The sequence below is a fragment of the Oncorhynchus clarkii genome, chromosome 1 (assembly GCF_045791955.1).
Source record: "Oncorhynchus clarkii lewisi isolate Uvic-CL-2024 chromosome 1, UVic_Ocla_1.0, whole genome shotgun sequence".
In the NCBI taxonomy this organism is placed as follows: Eukaryota; Metazoa; Chordata; class Actinopteri; order Salmoniformes; family Salmonidae; genus Oncorhynchus; species Oncorhynchus clarkii.
The window spans coordinates 23,105,492-23,132,410 of record NC_092147.1 but is presented as its reverse complement, the minus strand read 5'-3'; the positions used below and the strand labels follow the sequence as shown (position 1 = coordinate 23,132,410).

At 47.0% G+C, this 26,919-nt stretch overlaps 1 protein-coding gene across 1 annotated transcript in view; it reads left to right on the top strand.

Moving 5' to 3' along the window:
- The window catches only part of LOC139387550 (SNF-related serine/threonine-protein kinase-like), a 45,066-nt gene extending 22,077 nt beyond the window's left edge, over window positions 1–22,989 (top strand). Inside the window, exons 2-6 of the mRNA XM_071133890.1 lie at window positions 814–1,537; window positions 15,534–15,675; window positions 18,874–19,086; window positions 19,291–19,428; window positions 19,785–22,989. Coding sequence (XP_070989991.1) covers window positions 949–1,537; window positions 15,534–15,675; window positions 18,874–19,086; window positions 19,291–19,428; window positions 19,785–21,006 — 2,304 coding nt within the window. The 5' untranslated portion in view covers window positions 814–948 and the 3' untranslated portion in view covers window positions 21,007–22,989. The remainder of the gene's footprint in view (window positions 1–813; window positions 1,538–15,533; window positions 15,676–18,873; window positions 19,087–19,290; window positions 19,429–19,784) is intronic.
- Window positions 22,990–26,919: the final 3,930 nt, after the last annotated feature.

The window sequence follows — 26,919 nt, the reverse complement described above, 5'->3', positions numbered from 1 at the left end:
CATCCTTCTTCATGTGTAGCTCAGTTGGTAGAGCATGGCCCTTGCAACACCAGGGTTGTGGGTTTGATTCCCATGGGGGACCAGTATGAAAATGTATGGACTCAATACTGTAAGTCACTCCGGATAAGAACATATGATGTAAATTCAGTTTCTATTTCAGAATTGCCAGAACAATCTGAGATACCCAAAATATTTTTAGCTGGCTTGGAATCACCCGTATTTGGGTTCTATAGGCATAAGGCCGATACAATGAATTGCTTCATTAAAGTTGTGTAATGTGTGTTGTGTAATGTGTGTTGTCACCATAGCAGCCCTGTAATGGTAAATCTGTCAGTGGAGCCTTTATTTTTGGCAGACCACCCACTGAGTACTCTGTCTGTACCACTTGGGTGCTCCTGAGTGGCGCAGTGGTCTAAGGCACTGCATCTCAGTGCAAGAGGCGTCACTACAGACCCTGGTTCAATTCCACGCTGTATCACAACCGGCTGTGATTGGGAGTCCCATAGGGTGGTGCACAATTGGCCCAGCAATGTCTCGGGTAGGCCGTCATTGAAAATAAGGATTTGTTCTTAACTGACTTGCATGGTAAAATAAAAAATCTGAACAATCAAACTATAATAAGGAACATAGCTACCTGCAAAAGACTGCAGCGCTGAAGAAATTGCAATGCATTTCAATGTTGTTAGTATCGAAGTGTTTTTTTATAGTATTTCAAACACCACATCTCCCATAACAATCTGGATAATAAAAACCCTCCTCCATCTTGTTTGATATGAAGTATTGACTGTGTTTCCCATCGCTTAATTTGTCCAGGTAATGCATCAGTAGAGAGAGCCTCCAGCCCAACCCTCCCTCTCTTCATACCGAGACCTCTCATCCAGACTGAGACTGTCTCCAGCACCAACACACCACTCCCCTCACCCCACCCTTGCCCCGCCCCACCCAGACATGGCTGCTTCTAAGGGTGGCTACGAGGGCAAGATCGCCGGCCTCTACGACCTGGATCGCACGCTGGGGAAAGGCCACTTCGCCGTGGTCAAGCTGGCCCGCCACGTCTTCACAGGCCAGCTGGTGGCAGTCAAGGTGATTGACAAGACCAAGTTGGACACCATGGCAACGGGCCACCTACTGCAGGAGGTGCGCTGTATGAAGCTGGTGCAGCACCCCAACGTGGTGCGGCTCTATGAGGTCATCGACACCGCCACCAAGCTCTACCTCATCCTGGAGCTGGGCGATGGAGGGGACATGTATGACTATATCCTGCGCCACGAGGGTGGAGTGGCCGAGGACACGGCTAAAGTTCACTTCGCCCAGATCGTCCAGTCCATCTCCTACTGCCACCGGCTCCATGTGGTGCACCGAGACCTCAAACCAGAGAATGTGGTGTTCTTCAGGCAGCAGGGTACAGTCAAACTGACCGACTTCGGCTTCAGCAACCTCTTCAAGCCCGGGACCATGCTGATGACCAGCTGTGGTTCGCTGGCTTACTCCGCCCCAGAGATCCTGCTGGGGGATGAGTATGACGCTCCGGCTGTAGGTAAGACACATGTGGGACCTGGACAGTGGGTGTCTGGATGAGCAGGGGGTCTGTCTGTCCATCTGGATGTCTGGCTGGTTAACTTTCTCTCTGTCTGTCTGGCTTTCTGGATGGATGGATGACTTGCTGGCTGGCTGGATGGCTTTTTCTATCATAAGGCTCAAGAGATGAGAGAAATATATACAGTGTCTTCAGAAAATATTCAGACCCTTTTTTAAAAATGTTTGTACATTTATTAAAAATTGAATTACAGAAGTACCTTATTTACATAAGTATTCAGACCCTTTGCTATGAGACTCAAAATTGTGCTCAGGTGCATCCTGTTTCCATTGATCATCCTTGAGATGTTTCTTCAGCTTGATTGGAATCCAATTAAATTGATTGGACCTGATTTGGAAAGGCACACACATGTCTGTATAAGGTCCCACAGTTGGCAGTGCATGTCAGAGCAAAAACCAAGCCATGAGGTCAAAGGAATTGTAAGTAGAGCTCCGAGACATGATTGTGTCGAGGCACAGATCTGGGGAAGGGTACCAAAACATTTCTGCAGCATTGAAGGTCCCCAAGAGCACAGTGGCCTCCATCATTCTTTAATGGAAGAAGATTGAACCACCAAGACTCTTCCTAGAGCGGCCCACCAGGCCAAACTGCGCAATCGGGGGAGAAGGGCCTTGGTCAGGGAGGTGACTAAGAACCCGATGGTCACTCTGACAGAGCTCTAGAGGTCGTCTGTGGAGATGGGATAACCTTCCAGATGGACAATCATCTCTGCAGCACTGCACCAATCAGGTCTTATGGTAGAGTGGCCAGACGGAAGCCACTCCTCAGTAAAAGGCACATGACAGCCGGCTTGGAGTTTGCCAAAAGGCACCTAAAGACTCTCAGACCATGAGAAACAAGATTCTCTGGTCTGACGAAACCAAGATGGAATTTTTTGGCCTGAATGCCAAGCATCACATCTGGAGAAAACCTGGCACCATCCCTATGGTGAAGCATGGTGGTGGCAGCATCATGCTGTGGGGATGTTTTTCAGTGGCAGGGACTGGGAGACTAGTTAGGATCGAGGGAAAGATGAACGGAGCAAAGTATAGAGAGATCCTTGATGAAAACCTGCTCCAGAGCGCTCAGGACCTCAGACTGGGGCGAAGGTTCACCTTCCAACAGGACAACGACCCAACGCACACAGCCAAGACAATGCAGGAGTGGCTTCGAGACAAGTCTCTGAATGTCCTTGAGTGGCCCAGCCAGAGCCCCGACTTGAACCTGATCAAACAACTCTGGGGAGACCTGAAAATAGCTGTGCAGCGATGCTCCCCATCCAACCTGACAGAGCTTGAGATAATCTGCAGAGAAGAATGGGAGAAACTCCCCATATGCAGCTGTGCCAAGCTTGTAATGTCATACCCAAGAAGACTCTATGCTGTAATCACAGCCAAAGGTGCTTCAAATGTAGTAGTATTAAAAACTAACAAAAATAAGTAAGCTGTAACGTAACAAAATGTGGAAAAAGTCAAGGGGTACTGTATGTGAAAAGGGGCGCTGTATGTGAAAAGACAGTTCTATATAATTCTCCATAGAAAACAATGTCAGCGTGTGATCCATTTTACAGACAAATAAACGATTAACAGATTTATTTTTTTATTCTGTCCAGACCACATTCTGGTCCCTCTACGCCAGGGTTTTCCAAACTCGGTCCTGGTGCCCCCCCCCCCCCCCCCCCTGGGTGCACATTTTGGTTTTTGCCCTAGCACTACAAAGCTGATTAAAATAATCAAAGCTTGGTGATGAGTTGGTCATTTGAATCAGCTGTGTAGAGCTAGGGCAGAAAACAAAACGTGCACCCTGGGAGCTCCACAGAATGTCCACAAATCCTCTGAGACCATGATAAAGCTGGAGAAATGAACATGGGTTTATCTGTGGTACTGTCTGTCGGTCTGTCCATGATGCAATCATTACTCTAGCTCACCCAACACAAGTGTATATTCATTGAATCCCTATTTAGATTTTAAAGCAGCAAAATGTGAAAAGAAATTCAAGGGGATGTAGACTTTCTACCCACACACACATACAAACACACAAACGTGAACAGATGGTGTAGTCTCTGGGCTGCAGAGAATCTGGAATGGAAATGTAATTTGCGCTTGGATAGGCGGCATAGCAATCCTCGCACGGCTTTAATCTAGGCCAGGGACGTTGAAGCTGTGCCGATGCTGGGCTTAAAGCCCACAGTCAGGGGGATAGTTGTCTCTGTGTCAGAATAGGAGGATTGTGGGTTGCCACTTACAGTTCAGTGTGTCCGCACACTGATGTTGTTTTTAGTCTGGTCTGTTTACCGCAGACAGACAGGGTTGTAATATGGGCTTTTTCTTCAATTTAAATCGAATTAAATCAATCAAATTAAATCAAATGGAGAGTAGTGCAGGGAGAATGAAGGAACTATGAAGATATGTACTAGGTCTCCAGACCTGCAGTAATTCCTGACCTTAACATTCCCCAAGCACCGTATTCACCTGACCTCGTTGCTAAGAAAATGGACTGTTATTGTGAAAACGCCATGACGTCCTCACACACACGTGGAGCGTGTTATGGTGCTGTGCCATTATCACCCTAACAGAACACTGAGAGACAGTAAAAGAGGTGAGTGAAGGTAGAGTAATTCCTTCTGTTCCTAGCAGTGTGGAATCCAGTAAACCTATTATATCTGCTAGGTAATTGCCACCGGCCAGGGAACAGCTGAGTGTTCAATGACACAGACAGACACATATACAGGAGGACAGGATTACAGCTTAGAGGGAATCTAATTAGACTCACACCTCATCTCAGCACGACACACTACTAGTCCAGTGTGGTTCTATACATTCCTTAGTCATAACTGCTGATGGGATTGGCCATGTGAAATAATGAAGATCAGCACTACACTAAGTAAAGTATATCCCCTATGGGTAAATCTAGTTGAGCCGGTTTGATGTCGATATTTCAGCACAGTGTGACCCAAGCAGGACTGGTAATACTACAGTACAGGGCTGTATGTGGTGCTGTGCTGGGAGTGTGCCAGATTGAAAGCCCCTAAATGGGTCAGATTCCTCTGAGGCACAGACCCAGACCAGCCTACGAGGTGACCAGAGTCAAGGGGGCCGCCCACTGCAGAGGGACCGCAGGGGGTTTAGGCACGTGCACTGAAACCAAAATCACAACCACCTTATTCACCTGCAGAATCAGGACCTGACGTGAGCACCTACACACCTCAAACATGCCCCCAAAATAAAGACTACACGAGCCAGCCCAGGAGATTTGTGACAGAATCCCTAGATATATATTCTCTGATCAGTCCTGTGTGTGTCAATGTGTGTTTGGGCTGTGTTCACCTACATTTGTAGTGGATGCTTTCATTCCCTCTGGTTAATACATCCGCTTGATGTACCAGCTAATCCACAAACACATCTGCGACAGACACACACAAAAATTAAAACATGTTTATTGGCTTGCACGGCAGTGGCACTGCTATAAAATAAAATCCCACATTTTTGGGCCTATTGCACGTGGGTTGCCTTGGCGTTGTGTGTGAGACTGTGTGAACTGACCAGCGAAAGGTCCCATTCCCCAACCAACACACGACACTGGACAGGTTTCTGGCATTAACCTGGTTTGAGCCCGGTCATGATGACCCAGTGATTAGCGCCCTGTTTAAACAGAACCTGGGAAACACACACATAGCAATGTGGCATAAGATACCTTTGTCTAGTGTCAACTTGTCTCTGATGTAATCTGACAGGCTGTGTTGAAGTCAAGCTGGGACAAGGCCTGACGAGTGTGGGTGTGGGGGGGGGAATCCTATTACTACAGGATTATATACAGTGAGTGCCTTGCGAAAGTATTCGGCCCCCTTGAACTTTGCGACCTTTTGCCACATTTCAGGCTTCAAACATAAAGATATAAAACTGTATTTTTTTGTGAAGAATCAACAACAAGTGGGACACAATCATGAAGTGGAACGACATTTATTGGATATTTCAAACTTTTTTAACAAATCAAAAACTGAAAAATTGGGCGTGCAAAATTATTCAGCCCCCTTAAGTTAATACTTTGTAGCGCCACCTTTTGCTGCGATTACAGCTGTAATTCGCTTGGGGTATGTCTCTATCAGTTTTGCACATCGAGAGACTGAAATTTTTTCCCATTCCTCCTTGCAAAACAGCTCGAGCTCAGTGAGGTTGGATGGAGAGCATTTGTGAACAGCAGTTTTCAGTTCTTTCCACAGATTCTCGATTGGATTCAGGTCTGGACTTTGACTTGGCCATTCTAACACCTGGATATGTTTATTTTTGAACCATTCCATTGTAGATTTTGCTTTATGTTTTGGATCATTGTCTTGTTGGAAGACAAATCTCCGTCCCAGTCTCAGGTCTTTTGCAGACTCCATCAGGTTTTCTTCCAGAATGGTCCTGTATTTGGCTCCATCCATCTTCCCATCAATTTTAACCATCTTCCCTGTCCCAGCTGAAGAAAAGCAGGCCCAAACCATGATGCTGCCACCACCATGTTTGACAGTGGGGATGGTGTGTTCAGCTGTGTTGCTTTTACGCCAAACATAACGTTTTGCATTGTTGCCAAAAAGTTCAATTTTGGTTTCATCTGACCAGAGCACCTTCTTCCACATGTTTGGTGTGTCTCCCAGGTGGCTTGTGGCAAACTTTAAACTACACTTTTTATGGATATCTTTAAGAAATGGCTTTCTTCCTGCCACTCTTCCATAAAGGCCAGATTTGTGCAATATACGACTGATTGTTGTCCTATGGACAGAGTCTCCCACCTCAGCTGAAGATCTCTGCAGTTTATCCAGAGTGATCATGGGCCTCTTGGCTGCATCTCTGATCAGTCTTCTCCTTTAATGATCTGAAAGTTTAGAGGGACGGCCAGGTCTTGGTAGATATGCAGTGGTCTGATACTCCTTCCATTTCAATATTATCGCTTGCACAGTGCTCCTTGGGATGTTTAAAGCTTGGGAAATCTTTTTGTATCCAAATCCGGCTATAAACTTCTTCACAACAGTATCTCGGACCTGCCTGGTGTGTTCCTTGTTCTTCATGATGCTCTCTGCGCTTTTAACGGACCTCTGAGACTATCACAGTGCAGGTGCATTTATACGGAGACTTGATTACACACAAGTGGATTGTATTTATCATCATTAGTCATTTAGGTCAACATTGGATCATTCAGAGATCTTCACTGAACTTCTGGAGAGAGTTTGCTGCACTGAAAGTAAAGGGGCTGAATAATTTTGCACGCCCAATTTTTTAGTTTTTGATTTGTTTAAAAAGTTTGAAATATCCAATAAATGTCGTTCCACTTCATGATTGTGTCCCACTTGTTGTTGATTCTTCACAAAAAAAATACATTTTATATCTTTATGTTTGAAGCCTGAAATGTGGCAAAAGGTCGCAAAGTTCAAGGGGGCCGAATACTTTCGCAAGGCACTGTGTGACTCAGTAGTCTTCAGATGACGACTGAGTCAGAGTGGTGTAGTATTTCCACAGGTTCCCTGGCTGGTGGTGTACAGTTACAGTATGACTGACTCTGAGTGAATATTCTTTAGCTCAGCATGCTATTATTTTGGTCCACTGATCAGGTGCTGGTTTAATCCACACATTAGGCCTCGGTGACAGAGTGCCAGCTGAGAGAGGCAGCTCGCTCACTGAGGCCTGCTGCCACTACACTGCCATACAGCCCTGCTAATGATAACCCAACAGTGCAAAGCATAACAAAACACAGCACAGGGTTGAGGTCAACTCCATTTAAATTCAGGCAATTCAGAAAGTGAATTGAATTTCCAACCACTCTAAAGGTAAATGACACCTGGAAGATTGGACTTTCATCTGCTGAATGGGCAGAACGTGGCCCTGCAGCAAACTGCCAGGTGAAGAAGAGCTGTAGAGACACACACATATACACGAACACATGTAGAATCATGTATTGACTATTTGTACAGTGTGTACTGTATATTGTATGGAATATTGTATAGGTGGGTATTGCATACTGCTATGAATGGACCTCCAGGGTCATTGAACTGAGTGTCTGTCTCCTAGTTATTATGAGAGCAGTGTGACTGTCTGAACACAGTGGTTATATGATGAGGCAGAGACAATCAGAGGCCTGTGTGTGCAGAGTCACGCAGGGTACATCCCAGACCCAGGGCTATCGGAGAGGGAGTCTGTTTTTTGTGTCTAACACATGGCTGTTAATGTTACATAAGCCAAACCAAGCAGAGTGGGGAAGAACAGATAGTCAGATACCATCTCAAGCCCTCTGTCTTGTCTTGTGTCCTGGGCTATTTCATTAGAACTTGTCTGTCTACCTCTGTTCTGCCTTAACATTCAAGTCTACTTTACAGGCAGACATTTTCGTTATGTATTTGTCACTTCTGCTCCCGCTCTTCCCCCCTAAGCGCCAGGCTGCCCTGCATCACTCACTCCTATCATCTATTACGCACACCTGCCTTCCCTCCCCCTGGCGCTTGAGGGCGCCAGGCTGCCCTGCATCACTCTCTCCTATCATCCATTACGCACACCTGCCTTCCCTCGTCACGCGCATCAGCGATAGTGGACTCACCTGGACTCACTCATCATCTGTTTATTTCCTCCCCTATATTTGTCAGTTCCCAGCTCTGTTCGCTGCTGATGCATTAATTGTCTTTTGTTTGTGTTACCTGTTTGCTGACGCTGTTCCTGTCTCTGTCCGTTATTTATGAAATGTTTACTCCCCGTACCTGCTTCGTCTCTCCAGCGTCATCATGTGACAGTATTTCTCTAAATCTCTTGTAGACAAACCAGTTGACATGTCAAACCTCTAGGTTTACCAAACATTTAAGTGATCGTCAATTAAGAGCAGTAGGATTAAGTAATATATTGTAACAAAAGAGCAAGTACATTTGTATTTGTATACATGTATTTCTAGATGAAACACTTTTGGTGAAAAGGTGACTCTGATTTTGTGTTGTACTTTGTCAATTGAAAATGTGCTTAGAGTTTTGAAACCACTGCCTTTTTGATGACCTGTTTTGAGTGTTGTACTAAGAGTTATGAACAGATGGGGTGAGGTTTAGAGGGAGGGAGAGATGTAGATGGGAGAGAGCTCTCATTATGTACTCTAGAACAAAGTATTTCCTCTGAGTGAGGGAGCGGATTTCCTCTGGAGACAAACACCATCTGCTGGGATATTTAGAGAGAGAGGGCGGAGAGGGGGCGCAGGGAGAGGAGGAGGGGGGATAACAGGGAGAAGTGGAAGAGGGAGAAGGGGGAGAGTAAGATAGGGAACAAGGAGAGGATGCAGGGACAGAAGGGGGAGAGAGAGAGGGTGCAGAGAGAGAGAGGGCGCAGGGAGAGAGAGGGGAGAGAAGGGCGCAGGTAGAGAGAGGGGAGAGGGGGAGGGCACAGGTAGAGAGAGAGAGAGGCGGAGGACACAGGTAGAGAGAGAGAGAGGCGGAGGGCACAGGTAGAGAGAGAGAGAGGCAGAGGGCACAGGTAGAGAGAGGGCACAGGTAGAGAGAGAGGGGGAGAGCAGAGAAAGAGCGTACAGAGATTTGGCCGCCAGACGCCCACTCCATTGACCTGCACACATCAGACTGTGGGCAGGTCAATAATTAGCAGCATTGTGTATGTCTGTCTGCACTTGATCCTCAAATTCACACACTTGAACGAATGCACACACACAAAAACACAGTGTGAGTGAGTGAAAGCATTCGGTAGGTATACAATATATATTGAACAAAAATATAACCGCAACATGTTGTAACGGTTTTCATATAGTGAAGGAGAGTCGGACCAAACTGCAGCTTGTCGATTGCGATCCATGTTTATTTAAACAAACGTAAACACGACTAAACACGAACACTACAAAACAATAAACAAAACGAAAACCGAAAACAGCCTATACTTGTGTCAACTAACATCAAACAAGGACATCAAGACACTAAGGACAATCACCGACAAACTCAAAGAATATGGCTGCCTAAATATGGTTCCCAATCAGAGAAAACGATAAACACCTGCCTCTGATTGAGAACCACTCCAGACAGCCATAGACTTTGCTAGATCACCCCACTAGCTACAATCCCAATACATACACACCAAAACCCCAAGACAAAACACACCACAACACAAAAACCCAATGCCACACCCTGGCCTGACCCAATACATGAAGAAAAACACAAAATACTTAGACCAGGGCGTGACAGAACCCCCCTAAGGTGCGGACTCCCGAACGCACCTCAAAACAATAGGGAGGGTCCGGGTGGGCGTCTGTCCATGGTGGCGGCTCCGGCGAGGGGACGTGGAACCCACTCAGTCAATGTCTTAGTCCCCTCTCCTCGCGTCCCTGGATAGTCCACCCTCGCCGCCGACCATGGCCTAGTAGTCCTCACCCAGAAACCCACTGGACTGAGGAGCAGATCGGGACTGAAGGACAGCTCGGGACTGAGGCAGCTCGGGACTGAGGGGTAGCTCGGGAGTGAGAGAAAGCTCAGGAGTGAGAGAAAGCTCAGGAGTGAGAGAAAGCTCAGGAGTGAGAGAAAGCTCAGGCAGGTAGGTAGATCTACCAGATCCTGGCTGGCTGGTGGTTTTAGCAGATCCTGGCTGACTGGCAGATCCTGGCTGACTGGCGGATCTGGCGGATCCTGGCCGACTGGCGGATCCTGGCCGACTGGCGGATCCTGGCCGACTGGCGGATCTGGAAAAGTCTGGTTGACTGGCGGATCTGGAAGAGTCTGGTTGACTGGCGGATCTGGAAGAGTCTGATTGACTGGCGGATCTGGAAGAGTCTGGCTGACTGGCAGATCTGGAAGAGTCTGGCTGACTGGCAGATCTGGAAGAGTCTGGCTGACTGGCAGATCTGGAAGAGTCTGGCTGACTGGCGGATCTGGAAGAGTCTGGCTGACTGGCGGATCTGGAAGAGTCTGGCTGACTGGCGGATCTGGAAGAGTCTGGCTGACTGGCGGATCTGTAAGAGTCTGGCTGACTGGCGGATCTGGAAGAGTCTGGCTGACTGGCGGATCTGGAAGAGTCTGGCTGACTGGCGGATCTGGAAGAGTCTGGCTGACTGGCGGATCTGGAAGAGTCTGGCTGACTGGCAGATCTGGAAAAGTCTGGCGGATCCTGGCAGACTGAAAGATCTGGCTGCTCCATACTGTCTGGCGGCTCTGGCTGCTCCATGCTGACTGGCGGCTCTGGCTGCTCCATGTAGGCTGACAGCTCTGGCGGCTTCTTACAGACTGGCAGCTCTGGCGGCTCCGTGCAGAATGGCAGCTCCTTGCAGACTGGCAGCTCCTTACAGACTGACAGCTCCTTGCAGACTGACAGCTCCGTGCAGACTGGCATCTCCGTGCAGACTGGCAGCTCCTTGCAGACTGGCAGCTCCGTGCAGACTGGCAGCTCCGTGCAGACTGGCAGCTCCGTGCAGACTGACAGCTCATTGCAGACTGGCAGCTCGGGCTGCTTCATGCAGACTGACAGCTCTGGTTGCTCCATGCAGACTGACAGCTCTGGCTGCTCCATGCAGACTGACATCTCTGGCTGCTCCATGCAGACTGACAGCTCTGGCTGCTCCATGCATACTGACAGCTCTGGCTGCTCCATGCAGACTGACAGCTCTGGCTGCTCCATGCAGACTGACAGCTCTGGCTGCTCCATGCAGACTGACAGCTCTGGCTGCTCCATGCAGACTGACAGCTCTGGCTGCTTCATGCAGACTGACAGCTCTGGCTGCTTCATGCAGACGGACAGCTCTGGCTGCTTCATGCAGACTGACAGCTCTGGCTGCTCCATGCAGACTGACAGCTCTGGCTGCTCCATGCAGACTGACAGCTCTGGCTGCTCCATGCAGACTGACAGCTCTGGCTGCTCCATGCAGACTGACAGCTCTGGCTGCTTCATGCAGACTGGCAGCGCTGAACAGGCGGGAGACTCCGGCAGCGCAGGAGAGGAGAGAGGCTCTGGCTGCGCTAAACAGGTGGGAGACTCCGGCAGCGCAGGAGAGGAGAAAAGCTCTGGCTGCGCTAAACAGGCGAGGCGCACTGAAGGCCTGGTGCGTGGTGCTGGAACTGGTGGTACTGGATCGAGGACACGCACAGGAAGCCTGGTGCGGGGAGCTGCTTCCGGAGGACTGGAGTGTGGAGGTGGCACAGGATGGGCTAGACCGTGAAGGCGCACTGGAGATCTTGAGAGCAGTGTTGGCACAGGACGTGCAAGGCTAGGGATGTGCACAGGAGGCCTGGTGCGTGAGGCTGGCACCGACTTCACCAGCCGACTAACATGCACCTCAGGACGAGTATGGAGCGCTAACCCAGGTGCCATCAAATCCCAGACACGTTCCGTCGGGTGAATTCCATGCAAAAAGCACCAACACAGCAACTCCCTCATTTCGCTCTCCTCCAATTTCCCCATTAACTCCTTCATAGTCTCTGTTTCGATCACCTCCAACACCGGCTCTGGTTCTGGTCTCCTCCTTGGCTCCTCACGATAAACAGGGAGAGTTGGCTCAGGTCTGACTCCTGACTCTGCCACACTCTCCCTGAGCCCCCCCCCCCCCCCCCAATACATTTTTGGGGCTGATTCTCAGGCTTCCATCCGCTACGCCGTGCTCCCTCCTCATATCTGCGCCTCTCAGCTTTCGCCACCTCCAGTTCTTCCTTGGGGCGGCGATATTCTCCAGGCTGAGCCCAGGGTCCTTTACCGTCCAGTTCTTCCTCCCATGTCCATTTCTCCAGGTGGTGCAGCCTCTCCCACTGCAGCTGCTGCTTTTCCTGCTGCCTCTCCTGTGGCTCCTGCCTGTTAACACGCTGCTTGGTCCGTTGGTGGTGGGTGATTCTGTAACGGTTTTCATATAGTGAAGGATAATCACAGGCAGAACAGTTGAAACTGGAGCAGCAGCACAGCCAGGTGGACTGGGGACAGCAAGGAGTCCTCATGCCAGGTAGTCCTGAGGCATGGTCCTCCGAGAGAGAGAGAGAGAACGAAAGAGAGAAAGAGAATTAGAGAGAGCATACTTAAATTCACACAGGACACCGGATAAGACAGGATAAGTACTCCAGATATAACAGACTGACCCTAGCCCCCAACACAAACTACTGCAGCATAAATACTGGAGGCTGAGACAGGAGGGGTCAGGAGACACTGTGGCCCCATCCGATGATACCCCCGCACAGGGCCAAACAGGAAGGATATAACCCCACCCACTTTGCCAAAGCACAGCCCCCACACCACTAGATCTTCAACCACCAACTTACCATCCTGAGACAAGGCCAAGTATAGCCCACAAAGATCTCCGCCACGGCACAACCCAAGGGGGGGGCGCCAACCCAGACAGGAAGATCACATCAGTGACTCAACCCACTCAAGTGACGCACCTAGGGACGGCATGAAATCATCATTACACGGGTTGTGCTGGGGACAATAAATGGCCACTAAAATTTCAAACAATAGGCCAGATCCCTCAAGGTTTGAGGGAGTGTGTAATTGGCGTGCTGACTGCAGGAATGTCCACCAGAGCTGTTTCCAGATAATGTAATGTTTATTTCTTTACCATAAGCCGCCTCCAACATAATATTTTTATTTTTATTTTTAAATTTAGAGAATTTGGCAATACGTCCAACCGGCCTCACAGACCACGTTTAACCACGCCAGCCCAGGACCTCCACATCCAGCTTCTTCACCTACGGGATTGTCTGAGACCAGTCACAGCTGATGCAACTGTGGGTTTGCACAACTGAAGAATTTCTGCATAAACTGTCGGAAACCGTCTCAGGGAAGCTCATCTGTGTGCTCATCATCCTCAACAGGGTATTGACCTGATTGTACTTCGGCATTGTAACCAACTTCATTGGGCAAATTCTCACCTTCGATGACCACTAGTATGCTGGAGAAGTTTGCTCTTCACGGATGAATCCTGGTTTCAACTGTACTGGGCAGATGGCAGACAGCGAGTATGGCGTTGTGTGGGTGAGTGGTTTGCCACCATGAGTGCCCCATGGTGGCGGTGGGGTTATGGTATGGGCAGGAATAAGCTATGGACAACAAACACAATTGCATTTTATTGATGGCAATTTGAACGCAACGAGGTACCGTGATGAGATCCTGAAGCCCATTGTCATGCCATTCATTCACCTCATGTTTCAGCATGATAATGCACGGCTCCATGTCGCTAGCATCTGTACACAATTCCTAGAAGCAGAACATTTTCCAGTTCTTCGATGGCCTGCATATTCATCAGACATGTCAACCATTGAGCAGGTTTGGGATGCTCTGGATCGAATTATATGACAGCATGTTCCATTTCCCCCTAATATCCAGCAACTTTGGACAGCCATTGAAGAGTTGTGGGACAACATTCTACAGGCCACAATCAACAGCCTGATCAACTCTATGCGAAGGAGATGTCGCCCTGCATGAGGAAAATGGAGGACTGGTTTTCTTATCCATGCCCCTACCTTTTTTTAAGTATCTTTGACCAACAGATGCAAATCCATCGATTAAGAGTGTCACGTATACTCTCTCTCTGGCCTCTAGGTCATCAGGCTGTTTATCCCGCACACTTGTCACCATCGTCTCGCGCACCTGCGCCTCATGACACTCACCTGGACTCCATCACCTCCTTGATTATTTTCCCTATATCTGTCACTCCCCTTGGTTCTTTCCTCTGGTGTTATTGACTCTGTTTCATGTCGGTGTGTTGTTAGTGTTGCGTGTTTATTGTTTCATTTATTTATTAAAACACTCACTGAACTTGCTTCCCGACTCTCAGGGCCTAATTTATTTATTTATTAAAACACTCCCTGAACTTGCTTCCTGACTCTCAAGGCCTAATTTATTTATTTATTAAAACACTCCCTGAACTTGCTTCCCGACTCTCAGGGCCTAATTTATTTATTTATTAAAACACTCCCTGAACTTGCTTCCCGACTCGCAGGGCCTAATTTATTTATTTATTAAAACACTCCCTGAACTTGCTTCCCGACTCTCAGCGCACTCGTTACATTGGGCCTAATTTATTTATTTACATTGACAGATTTTATTATAGGAACTGTAACTCAGTAAAATCTTTGAAATTGTAGCATGTTGCGTTTTATATATTTTGTTCAGTGTGTATACAGTATATAGAGAGAGATCACAGAGACAGAACAGGAGAATAATCACTGGGATTCCACATGGGGGGTAAAATCTATCCTCATACAGGGCTTTCTCACATACATTTTACTTTTATTTAACAAGGCAAGTCAGTTAAGAACAAATTCTTATTTACAATGACGGCTTAGGAACAGTGTGTTAAGTGCCTTGTTCAGGGGCAGAACGGACTTTTACCTTGTCAGCTCGGGGATTCAATCTAGCAACCTTTCGGTTACTAGTCCAACGCTCTAACCACTAGGCTACCTGCCGCCCCACATCATTAACTTTGAACCTTGAACCTTGAAGGGATACTTCCCCAGAGTCAGTGGATAGCATTGTTATGTCTCTATGTCCAGTATGACAGAAGTTAGAAGTAGAAGTAGTTCTGCGAGCCATTGCAGGGCCATAGGGACATGGAGTGTCAGTGTGGGTGAGAGGTTGGCTCTCTCTGTCTCATAGGGCCACTCACAGTGTGGGTGAGAGGTTTGCCCGGAGTGTCTCAAGGCCTGTGTGTTTGCTCCAGGCTCCAGACCCTGCCAATGACACACTGACTGGGGGAGGGAGAGTTACATACTGTATGTACTCACCAGCTGTCTGGGACAAAGGCCTGGATCTGTAAACAACATCATTCATTTCAGCCACTGGAACCAGCCTACTGAGGGACAGTTATACTGTAGATGTTTGTTGGTTGGTTTGTTCCAGTGATTATTAGGGCAAGGAGTCCTGACCAAACAAATATCTGGGCCCTAGTGATCAAATAGTATGTGTGTGCATACTCACATTACGAAGTTTGACAATGTGTTTATGTATCTATGGTGACTGTATGCATGGTGTTTGTGTTCCAGATATTTGGTCACTGGGGGTGATCCTCTTCATGCTGGTGTGTGGACAGCCGCCATTCCAGGAGACCAATGACAGTGAGACGCTCACCATGATTATGGACTGTCGCTACACCGTCCCCGCCCATGTCTCCGCAGACTGTAAAGAGTGAGTAGCATCACCCTCTCCTTTGAGCCTCCAGCTCTCACACACACCATGCATTAACCTCAACACGGTGTCATACAATGCAGTTTAAATATGTCATATGGTTTTTATAATTCTCTCAGATGCACTAGAAATAGACTGTGGTTATGCAACAGTGATACATACAGACACATAATAACAACGATGCCAGTTGTCGGCTCTCTGTGTGTTTCTGAATGCCTGGCCCTAACCTGCCCTACCCCAGTCAGCCCCAGCCAACCTTTATTTTGACAAGGAGTCAGTGCTGAGACCAAGGTCTGTTTTCCAGATGAGCCCTGTATAGCACCACAATACACATCAAACTACACATTCATATGCACAATAAAATACACGTTATTATACACAACAATACATGAAAAGCAAAACAATCCTAAAAAACGGACACATTCGTCAGTAAAAAGGACCCCTGACAAACGGCTGAAATGCCCTAGAGGCACCAGTTGTAATTGTTGATGATTCCACAAGTAAGGTGCAAGAAAATGAAAGGTTGATTTACCTAACTCTCTAGACACCAGCGGGCTTGATCATCTGTCATTTTAAATCTTAACAGGGATGTTAGGCAAGGCAGACGTTTGTGGAGCGTATTGATGTGATCTGAATGACGTCAAAGAGGTGGGTGAGATTTTATTAAACCCATGTCTCCTATCGCCCAAACTCTGAACCTCACACCTGACTGAGAACCTCGTGCAAACAGCCTTCTGGACACAGTCTACCCTGTGCTCTTTGGCTGTTTTTGTCAGAGGGCGCAAGCCAATCACTGAATAGGGAATACAATATTGAAAGTTGATTTGAGGTGGCCAGCCAACCAGTGGGTAGAATAAAGAGATGGCTGAAATGAAAGTTTATCTCAGAATTTCCAAAAATGATGAGAGTTCTAGGAAACTGAGAGTTGCTGAGTGAGTTGGTTCAGATCCGTGCAGTATTGGACTGCCACTTGTCTGTAATTCATTGCGTGGTTACGATCAATCCCTGGATACCTAGTCACTCCATTCTACATCTCACCCCAGATCTCACCCCAGATCTCACCCCAGATCTCACCCCAGATCTCACCCCAGATCTCACCCCAGCTCTCACCCCAGATCTCACCCCAGATCTCACCCCAGCTCTCACCCCAGCTCTCACCCCAGATCTCACCCCAGATCTCACCCCAGATCTCACCCCAGCTCTGGTATCTATTAAAGTTCAATCTGAACATAACTGTCTTTGTGTTAAAAAGGGATGAATTAGCTATGCCCCTTGGTACCAATGCTATTTGTGTTTGAGACTCAAGAACACCCCTGCAGCCACTGAACCGCAGTCCAGACCTCCCAGACCTTGTGGTTCTGAGTCAGATGATTGAGCCTCAGACATCTAACTGACTGGCTCAGGAACAGTTTCAAACATAAAACCTGGGTCATATGACCAAGGCCCTGATGAAAGCTCTTTTCATGGGAAGATGATTCCTTGCAAAACAGAACAGTCCTGTGGGCACAATCAACAGAGCGAAAGCAGACCTCTCCCCACCCACCCTCCATCTCTCTATTCCTCTCTCTCCTATAATCTCTCTCTCACTATCTCCCTCTCACTCCCCTCTCTCTTTCCCTCTCTCTCCTGATATCTCTCTCCCCCCTGTTGCTCTCTCTCTCCCTCTCTTCTGCTATCTCTCCTCTCTGTTGCTCTCTTTCTCCTGCTATCTCTCTCCCCCTCTCTCCTGCTATCTCTCTTTCTCCTGCTATCTCTCTCTCTCCCCTCTGTTGCTCTCTTTCTCCTGCTATCTCTCTCTCCTCTGTTGCTCTCGTTCTCCTGCTATCTCTCTTTCTCCTGCTATCTCTCTCGCCCCTCTGTTGCTCTCGTTCTCCTGCTATCTCTCTTTCTCCTGCTATCTCTAGCTCTCCTGCTATCTCTCTCTCGTGCTGTCCCTCTGTTGCTCTTTTTCTCTCTCTCTCTCCGTACCTACTCTTACTTTGTATTAAGTGCTTTACTTTACTGCGTAGTAGTGTTGTGAGATGTGCATGGGTCAGTTAGGAAGACAGTGTGTAAATCATTCGTTTGTATTAATATTTCAGTAGTATGAATAGGATATACCAAACAACAAGAGCATTATTGGAGGTTCAGAGAAGTATGGGTACTTGCACAGTGTAAATGGACATAAGGGAAAATAGGGCATTATTTAAGGAGGATAGAGCCTTTAGGCTGAATGGTGATCCTGGTCTTGCATGGTTAAACCACTTAAAGGCGTGTGCAAACATATACACACACACACACACAATTGTTTTTCTATCCTCGTGGGGACCTAAAATTGATTTCCATTCAAAATTATATTTTCCCTAACCCCTAAACTTAACCCTTACCCTAACCTTAACCCTAAACCTAACCTAACCTTAACCCTAAACATAACCCCTTACCCTAATTCCAACCCTAACCCTAATTGTAACCCTAAACCTAACCCCTAAACTCAAAATAACATATTCCATGTCCCCACAAGGGAGATTTTTCCTTGTTTTACTATCCCTGTGGGGACTTTTGGAGATTTTAGGTCCCCACGAGGATAAAAGAGCAAGATGACACACACACACACACACACACACATACACACACACGCCTACCAGTGAGACGGAGGGAGCAGTGGCATCCTCTGGTGGTCATTCACAGGAACTTGTTCCTCTACACCAGACTAGAGCCAGCTCTCAGCCTCACTGCAGTGCATTAAAACAGTCACAATAACAAATAGATGAGTCTGATGCAGACTTTGCATACCTCTCTGCACACACACACACACACACTCACAGACATATAGAGAGGAATACAAAGTCCCCATCCTGCGTCAGAGCCTGCATGATGATGCACAGAGTCAGGCTGTGCCATGCCTCTCAGCCATGCCTTTCATCAAATGACCTGCCCTGCATGGATGCACCTAAAGACTGTCTGATGTCTGCAGGCGCTCATGAATATTGATGATGAAATAGATTGACAGTTTGATCTCATTCACTCTCGTATCGCAGATAAATGGGTTTATGTGCTTTGACTGTCAATAACTGAATCAGTATGCATGAGAACTTCACTCGTGTACCGGTGTTACAAAAAAGAGGCCACAGAGGTATATATAGTATCTGATCTATGGAAGGTGAATTCTCAACTGTGTCTCTCTCTCTTTCTATCTGTCTATCTGTCTCTTTCTCCTAGTTTGATCTCCCGAATGCTACAGAGGGACCCGTCTAGCCGTGCCTCCCTGGAGGAGATCGAGAACCACCCCTGGCTGCAGGGGGTCAACCCCTCCCCCACAGGGCACAGTGCCGCCCCCCTCACCTCCCACCGCAGCCTGTCCCGGGAGGAACACGAGATCATCCTCCACGCCATGACCAGCGGCAACATCGCTGACCGCGATGCCATCCAACAGTGAGGACTTCCCTATATCTTCCTCTTCTCCCCATATTCTCCTTCTCTCAATCCTCTTCCTTTGTACTCTACCTCAGATCTGAAAGCTTTTCAAGCAAGATAACTTGGTGATATGCATTTGTGGATGCAGTTCTGAAATGTGGTTGTTTTAAAATATTCTATTCTAAATTTAAACAAAATTGTGTGTCATTCTGGTACACCCAGGGCTCTAGAAGCGGATCAGTACAACCACATCACAGCCACGTATTACCTGCTGGGGGAGCGCATCCTGAGAGACAAGCAGGAGCAGCCCAGCGAGATCCCGAAAGTTGACAGTTCGTGGGCCGAGCCATCACAACTCCAGTAAGACTCAGCATTCATTTAGTACAGTCAGTCACAATGATTCACAAAGGCACACAGTGCAGTCAGTCAGTCAGTCAGTCACAATGATTCACAAAGGCACACAGTGCAGTCAGTCAGTCACAATGATTCACAAAGGCACACAGTGCAGTCAGTCAGTCAGTCACAATGATTCACAAAGGCAATAGAAAACGTCATTAAAAGTCTTTTCACAGACGGACATCACAGATCTTAACCTTCTTAAAAGTTCAATAGAGTCAGTCACAATGATTCACAAAGGCACACAGTGCAGTCAGTCATAGTAAAAATGCAACTAGCTGATCATGAACTTATTTCTAATATATCTTTCTCTTCTGCAGGAGGCCGCGGTCTGAGCCTCTGGATCTGGAGCAGAGGGGGCTCCATGGCCTGCTGGCTGGCTGTCCCCGCCGAGGGGTGTCTGATGCTGTGGACTTCCTGACCCACAGGCCCCTGCTGCTTCAGCCACAGCCAAGTCGCACAGAGAGCCCCTTCCCTGAGTACAGCACAGAGCCCTGCCTGGGGCTCACCCTGCATCCTTCACCCCCTGACGAAGCTCCACAGATCAAGAGCCTGGGAGCCCTGCAGCTCATCTGTGAAGAGGAAGAGGAGGAGGAAGATGAGGCGGAAGAGACAGGCAAACCACATGGACTTCATAATTTTCAAACACTGCCTCATATAATAGGCTTGGTATCAACCTCTGTGTCTACAGAACAGTCTAGTCCCATGCTCACAGCTCCAGAGGCTCCACAGAGCCCAGTCAGAGTAGTCCCAGGTCAGGGAGAGGAAACAGGCCTGTTGGCCACCTCAGTGGAGGAGGCACTGGAGACAGAGAGGGGGGAGTGGGACAGGGAGCTGCAGGCCAGGGTTTCTAGCCACAGCAGAGAGATGGAGCCTGACCAGCTGGCAGCCATACAGGAACAAGAACAGGGTATGATGGAGTCAGGGGAGAAGCCCATGGAGGAAGGAGACATGTCATGTGACCAACTGAGGCTAGGTAGTCATTTGACTTCAGACCAGCCAATCAATGGTAGTTCGATCAGCCCTAAAGCTCAACCTCCATACCTGCCTCGCCTCGGGGGGGTGCAGTGTTGTTGTGGGCAACAGGAAACTCCCAGCCCAGACATCATAGAAGGGGAAGATGCTATTCTTAAAAACAACAACACCACAGAGTCCAAGCCTAAGCTCCTGGTGCAGGGTGGGGGGTCCACCCCAGGCGCCTCACCCCGCTCTCTGCCCCATAACCACTGTGTGGACCTGGGCCCCGACGGGGTGGAAATGACCCGCAAGGTGAGAGGGCCTGGTGGGGAGTCTGAAGGGGACACTCCGGAGGAGCTTCAATTAGAGAGATCCCACAATGCACCACAGGGTCGCCTTGGGCCCAGGGAGACGGGGACCGACCCTACGTTCAGACTGGATCCTGGAAAGGGGAAGAACGTGAACCTGAGAGACCGCCTGCTGCAGTTCCCTCTCTGTGAGAAGGCCCTGTCCTTCAACATCCAGCCCACCTCCAAGGAGAAACTCCTGCCCTTCGCCCAGTACAACTGCTGCCATGTACTGTAGGCAGGGCCACCTGTAGATACCCTATACCTCCCACATTACTCACTCTGTCCCCTAGCCAAGGGGTAGGAATGGGCATCACTCCAGACACCCTCACACCAGGCCCAGACCCTGTCACTGTTCCATCTACTTCAACTTCAACACAAAACACTGGTGCAGACAGTATGTAGCCTATCTGAACTATCGGTCTGCGTCCAACCTAAACGGAATTATCATACTGTGACCTCAGACACGTTCCAGCCAATTGTAGTTAGACCTGTGTAGCCCCCACCCTGACCTCTTTATACTTACCGTCTACTGCTGCTTTCTTTGTGAGACAAAAACTGGACCTCATTGTGCTGCTATGTACTGGACTATAGAAAATGCTTTTTGTGTGGTCTTCTTAGACTATCACTATATACTGTAGCTTTGAATTGATTGCTATTTTATTTGCCCTTGTATCATAGCTTTTCATTTTGTACTAGCTTATCTAGAACTGAGCCCATTTTAGCATATGGTATGTTGTCACTGAGGCCTGCTAGTACAGTGCTATAATTGGAATGTGTAAGATGCTGTATAGGTGAAAGCTCCACTCCTTCGTTAGCTCAGCTAGCGGCATGATGGAAGGTGTGATGATGCTCTAGACAGTGTAGCTGGAAGCATGGTATCATTTAATGCGGGGGGTTACTTACGTCAATGACATTGTTGGTGCACTAATGTGGGTGCATTGTTGAATCTCAGTGGTACACAGTAGTGCAGAGGAGATGTGTCAGGCAGCGTTGCTCATGGTCACGTGATGAAGTAGCCCCGCTTGCGAACTTCAAAACCAGTGTTTGACTTTGGACCATGGGGGAATTTCCTCTTGGTCTAATGGTCTGGTTGCTCCCTAGGGAGACCCGCGATGATATCCTGTATGTTACATTGGCGCCCAACGTGAGGCGATCTCTCGTGGAGGAGGAGGTCAAAGGGGGTGAATGTAGTGGACTTGTCGGACTTGGTTGCTCATGGTCACGTGATCAGGGTCTGCGTTGGGAGCCGTGGGAGACCATGGTTCATATCACGTGTGTTACAGTAGCAAGGCTTGGGATCTAAACTGAATGTAAGAGCAACACCCAGGGAGAGAAACATTTTTGGACAGAGTTTCATAATGGAGACTTAAAAATATACACTGCTCAAAAAAATAAAGGGAACACTTAAACAACACAATGTAACTCCAAGTCAATCACACTTCTGTGAAATCAAACTGTCAACTTAGGAAGCAACACTGATTGACAATAAATTTCACATGCTGTTGTGCAAGTAGAATAGACAACAGGTGGAAATTATAGGCAATTAGCAAGACACCCCCAATAAAGGAGTGGTTCTGCAGGTGGTGACCACAGACCACTTCTCAGTTCCTATGCTTCCTGGCTGATGTTTTGGTCACTTTTGAATGCTGGCGGTGCTTTCACTCTAGTGGTAGCATGAGACGGAGTCTACAACCCACACAAGTGGCTCAGGTAGTGCAGCTCATCCAGGATGGCACATCAATGTGAGCTGTGGCAAGAAGGTTTGCTGTGTCTGTCAGCGTAGTGTCCAGAGCATGGAGGCGCTAACAGAAGACAGGCCAGTACATCAGGAGACGTGGAGGAGGCCGTAGGAGGGCAACAACCCAGCAGCAGGACCGCTACCTCCGCCTTTGTGCAAGGAGGAGCAGGAGGAGCACTGCCAGAGCCCTGCAAAATGACCTCCAGCAGGCCACAAATGTGCATGTGTCTGCTCAAACGGTCAGAAACAGACTCCATGAGGGTAGTATGAGGGCCCGACTTCCATAGGTGGGGATTGTGCTTACAGCCCAACACCGTGCAGGACGTTTGGCATTTGCCAGAGAACACCAAGATTGGCAAATTCGCCACTGGCGCCCTGTGCTCTTCACAGATGAAAGCAGGTTCACACTGAGCACATGTGACAGACGTGACAGAATCTGGAGACGCCGTGGAGAACGTTCTGCTGCCTGCAACATCCTCCAGCATGAGGGTCAGTCATGGTGTGGGGTGGCATTTCTTTGGGGGGCCGCACAGCCCTCCATGTGCTCGCCAGAGGTAGCCTGACTGCCATTAGGTACCGAGATGAGATCCTCAGACCCCTTGTGAGACCATATGCTGGTGCGGTTGGCCCTGGGTTCCTCCTAATGCAAGACAATGCTAGACCTCATGTGGCTGGAGTGTGTCAGCAGTTTCTGCAAGAGGAAGGCATTGATGCTATGGACTGGCCCGCCCGTTCCCCAGACCTGAATCCAATTGAGCACATCTGGGACATCATGTCTCGCTCCATCCACCAACAGACTGTCCAGGAGTTGGCAATGCTTTAGTCCAGGTCTGGGAGGAGATCCCTCAGGAGACCATCCGCCACCGCATCAGGAGCATGCCCAGGCGTTGTAGGGTGGTCATACAGGCACGTGGAGGCCACACACACTACTGAGTCTCATTTTGACTTGTTTTAAGGACATTACATCAAAGTTGGATCAGCCTGTAGTGTGGTTTTCCACTTTAATTTTGAGTGTGACTCCAAGTCGAGACCTCCATGGGTTGATACATTTGATTTCCATTGATCATTTTTGTGTGATTTTTGTTGTCAGCACATTCAACTATGTAAAGAAAAAAGTATTTAATAAGAATATTTCATTCATTCAGATCTAGGATGTGTTATTTTAGTGTTCCCTTTATTTTTTTGAGCAGTGTATATATATGATATGGTATCAACTAAGTAAATGCAGGTCTTCCAGATTGTTTGTGTATACTGGTATGTACTTTATCCTTATTCTTACAAATGCCATTGAACTCTTTTATCATAACGTTTATTTTTTTTGTTGTAGAAGAGAGGTGTGTGATTATAACAATTGTTTTGTGTTGTAAGTGTGACAGAATTAATCCGGAGTGATCATGAGTGTCATGAGTGCCCATACGGGGGGAAAAAATACATTTCAAATATATGTTTTGATAAATTATTTAGGATACATGTGAAATTTAAAAAAATTGGCGAAATAATGCATTTTTATTTATTGAATACACTTTAAATACATTCCAACATAAATTACAGAATATATTTAAAAGGTTTATATCAATGTGTATAAAATGTATATCACAATATATGTTAAAGTCATCAGAAAATGTATTTAATGTATTTTAAAATGCATTCTGAAATACATTAAAGATGTATTTTAGAATATATTTTGACATGTATTTGGAAGTGTTTTGTTAAATATATTCCAACATGCATTTAAATGTATTTGTAAGAAATATATTTTTTTATTAAAATGTATGGCAAACATGAAAAAAAAAAGCCAAATTGTATTGCAGCAAAATGGTGACTGTCTTAACAATGAAGCTTTAGTAGGCTCTTTGGTATCACATGCAGTTATGTGAGTCTCATTAAGACTGCAGAACTGTCAGTCTACAAGCTTAACATTTAAGCACAGAACACAACATAACACATTAAGTGTCATGTCAATTTGTCACATGAGAGGCTAAAAAGACTTAGCCACGCCCCAACAAGCCACACCTCCAAGTCTTCTAATAGGCTGCCACTATTACACAATCCATCTTGTCAAAATGCATTTATTGTACTTGACACATACCAAAAGCACTAACATGAATATACATGCATTTAAATGACTAAAAAAATAACTACAAACATGATGCATTATCGGTCAGTGAATGTGCATATGACAAATAAACAAACAAACTTGATGAGAGCATTGCAACCAATGTCCAACGGGCAGAATTTAACATGTGCTGGGTCGTTCCACAAAAATAGTGCCTTTTTGCGTCCCTTTTATATGTTAAGTAGAAATTATACACCACTATTGAATTTTGAAAGCCTGTTATATGAAATTAAGTGCCCTTTGATATAGACCATAAGGATAATTCAATAAATCTGATTTTCAATATGAATAAAGCTTCCAATCCCCCTGTCACAAGGGGATTTATGGCTGATTTAACTAGTAGTTACCAGTTGGAGGGCCATTCAAATGTGTTTTTCCCAGATTTGGTAAATTCCCAATTGGTTACGAACGCACCATAACACCACTAACCATCCTCTGTAGAGCTGCTATAACACCACTAACCATCCTCTGTAGAGCTGCTATAACACCACTAACCATCCTCTGTAGAGCCGCTATGACATCACTAACCGTCCTCTGTAGAGCTGCTATAACACCACTAACCATCCTCTGTAGAGCCGCTATAACACCACTAACCATCCTCTGTAGAGCCCCTATAACACCACTAACCATCCTCTGTAGAGCCGCTATAACACCACTAACCATCCTCGGTAGAGCCCCTATAACACCACTAACCATCCTCTGTAGAGCCCCTATAACACCACTAACCATCCTCGGTAGAGCCGCTATAACACCACTAACCATCCTCTGTAGAGCCGCTATAACGCCACTAACCATCCTCTGTAGAGCCCCTATAACACCACTAACCATCCTCTGTAGAGCCCCTATAACACCACTAACCATCCTCGGTAGAGCCGCTATAACACCACTAACCATCCTCTGTAGAGCCGCTATAAGGCCACTAACCATCCTCTGTAGAGCCGCTATAACGCCACTAACCATCCTCTGTAGAGCCGCTATAACACCACTAACCATCCTCTGTAGAGCCGCTATAACGCCACTAACCATCCTCTGTAGAGCCGCTATAACGCCACTAACCATCCTCTGTAGAGCCGCTATAACACCACTAACCATCCTCTGTAGAGCCGTTATAACGCCACTAACCATCCTCTGTAGAGCCGCTATAACGCCACTAACCATCCTCTGTAGAGCCGCTATAACGCCACTAACCATCCTCTGTAGAGCCGCTATAACACCACTAACCATCCTCTGTAGAGCCGCTATAACACCACTAACCATCCTCTGTAGAGCCGCTATAACACCACTAACCATCCTCCGTAGAGCTGCTATAACACCACTAACCATCCTCTGTAGAGCCGCTATAACACCACTAACCATCCTCTGTAGAGCCGCTATAACACCACTAACCATCCTCTGTAGAGCTGCTATAACACCACTAACCGTCCTCTGTAGAGCCGCTATAACACCACTAACCATCCTCTGTAGAGCCGCTATAACACTAACCATTCTCTGTAGAGCTGCTATAACACCACTAACCATCCTCTGTAGAGCTGCTATAACACTAACCATCCTCTGTAGAGCTGCTATAACACCACTAACCATCCTCTGTAGAGCCGCTATAACACCACTAACCATCCTCTGTAGAGCTGCTATAACACCACTCATGGAAGCACAAGACCTAGACCTACACTTTGACATATTGTGGAGCGTTGTATGATGTATCGTTTTTGTTTGAATTGATAAAACATTTTATAATAATAAAAACAGCCTAGTGCCCAATGTTTTTATTATTTAATTAAGCTGAAGAGGGGCACTTACTAAAAGTCTGTTTTTTTTATTTTTTTATGGGGAAAACATATTTTTTATGAAGTTGAACATGTGCTCTTTATGACAGAATGAAATAATTAGGTGAAATCAAATGGGTTTTTTTGTACTCACCATCACAATTTAAATGATATCACTGCCTAAGTTTTTCCCAATTAGGAACCACTTTGACACCCTTTAGACTAGATGTCATAGCCATGCGTTTCCGGAGTATTGTCAGGCATTACATGCATTTTAGTAAAGATGCAAATGTATCTACATGTATTTGAAATATATTTTACGTTACGTTAAATATATTGAAATGTATTTTTTTTCGTATGGGGGAGGATACCTGTAAAATGTTGTTGGATTTGCCTTGTGATTTGTCTATACATTTTGTCTGTCTAGTGTTTTCTGAGAGAACGTACTGCTACTACTCTAAGAGATACAGCTTGATCAAATCAGAAATCCTACTCTAGTCTAGATGGGAACTAGCTATTATGCAAGGAACA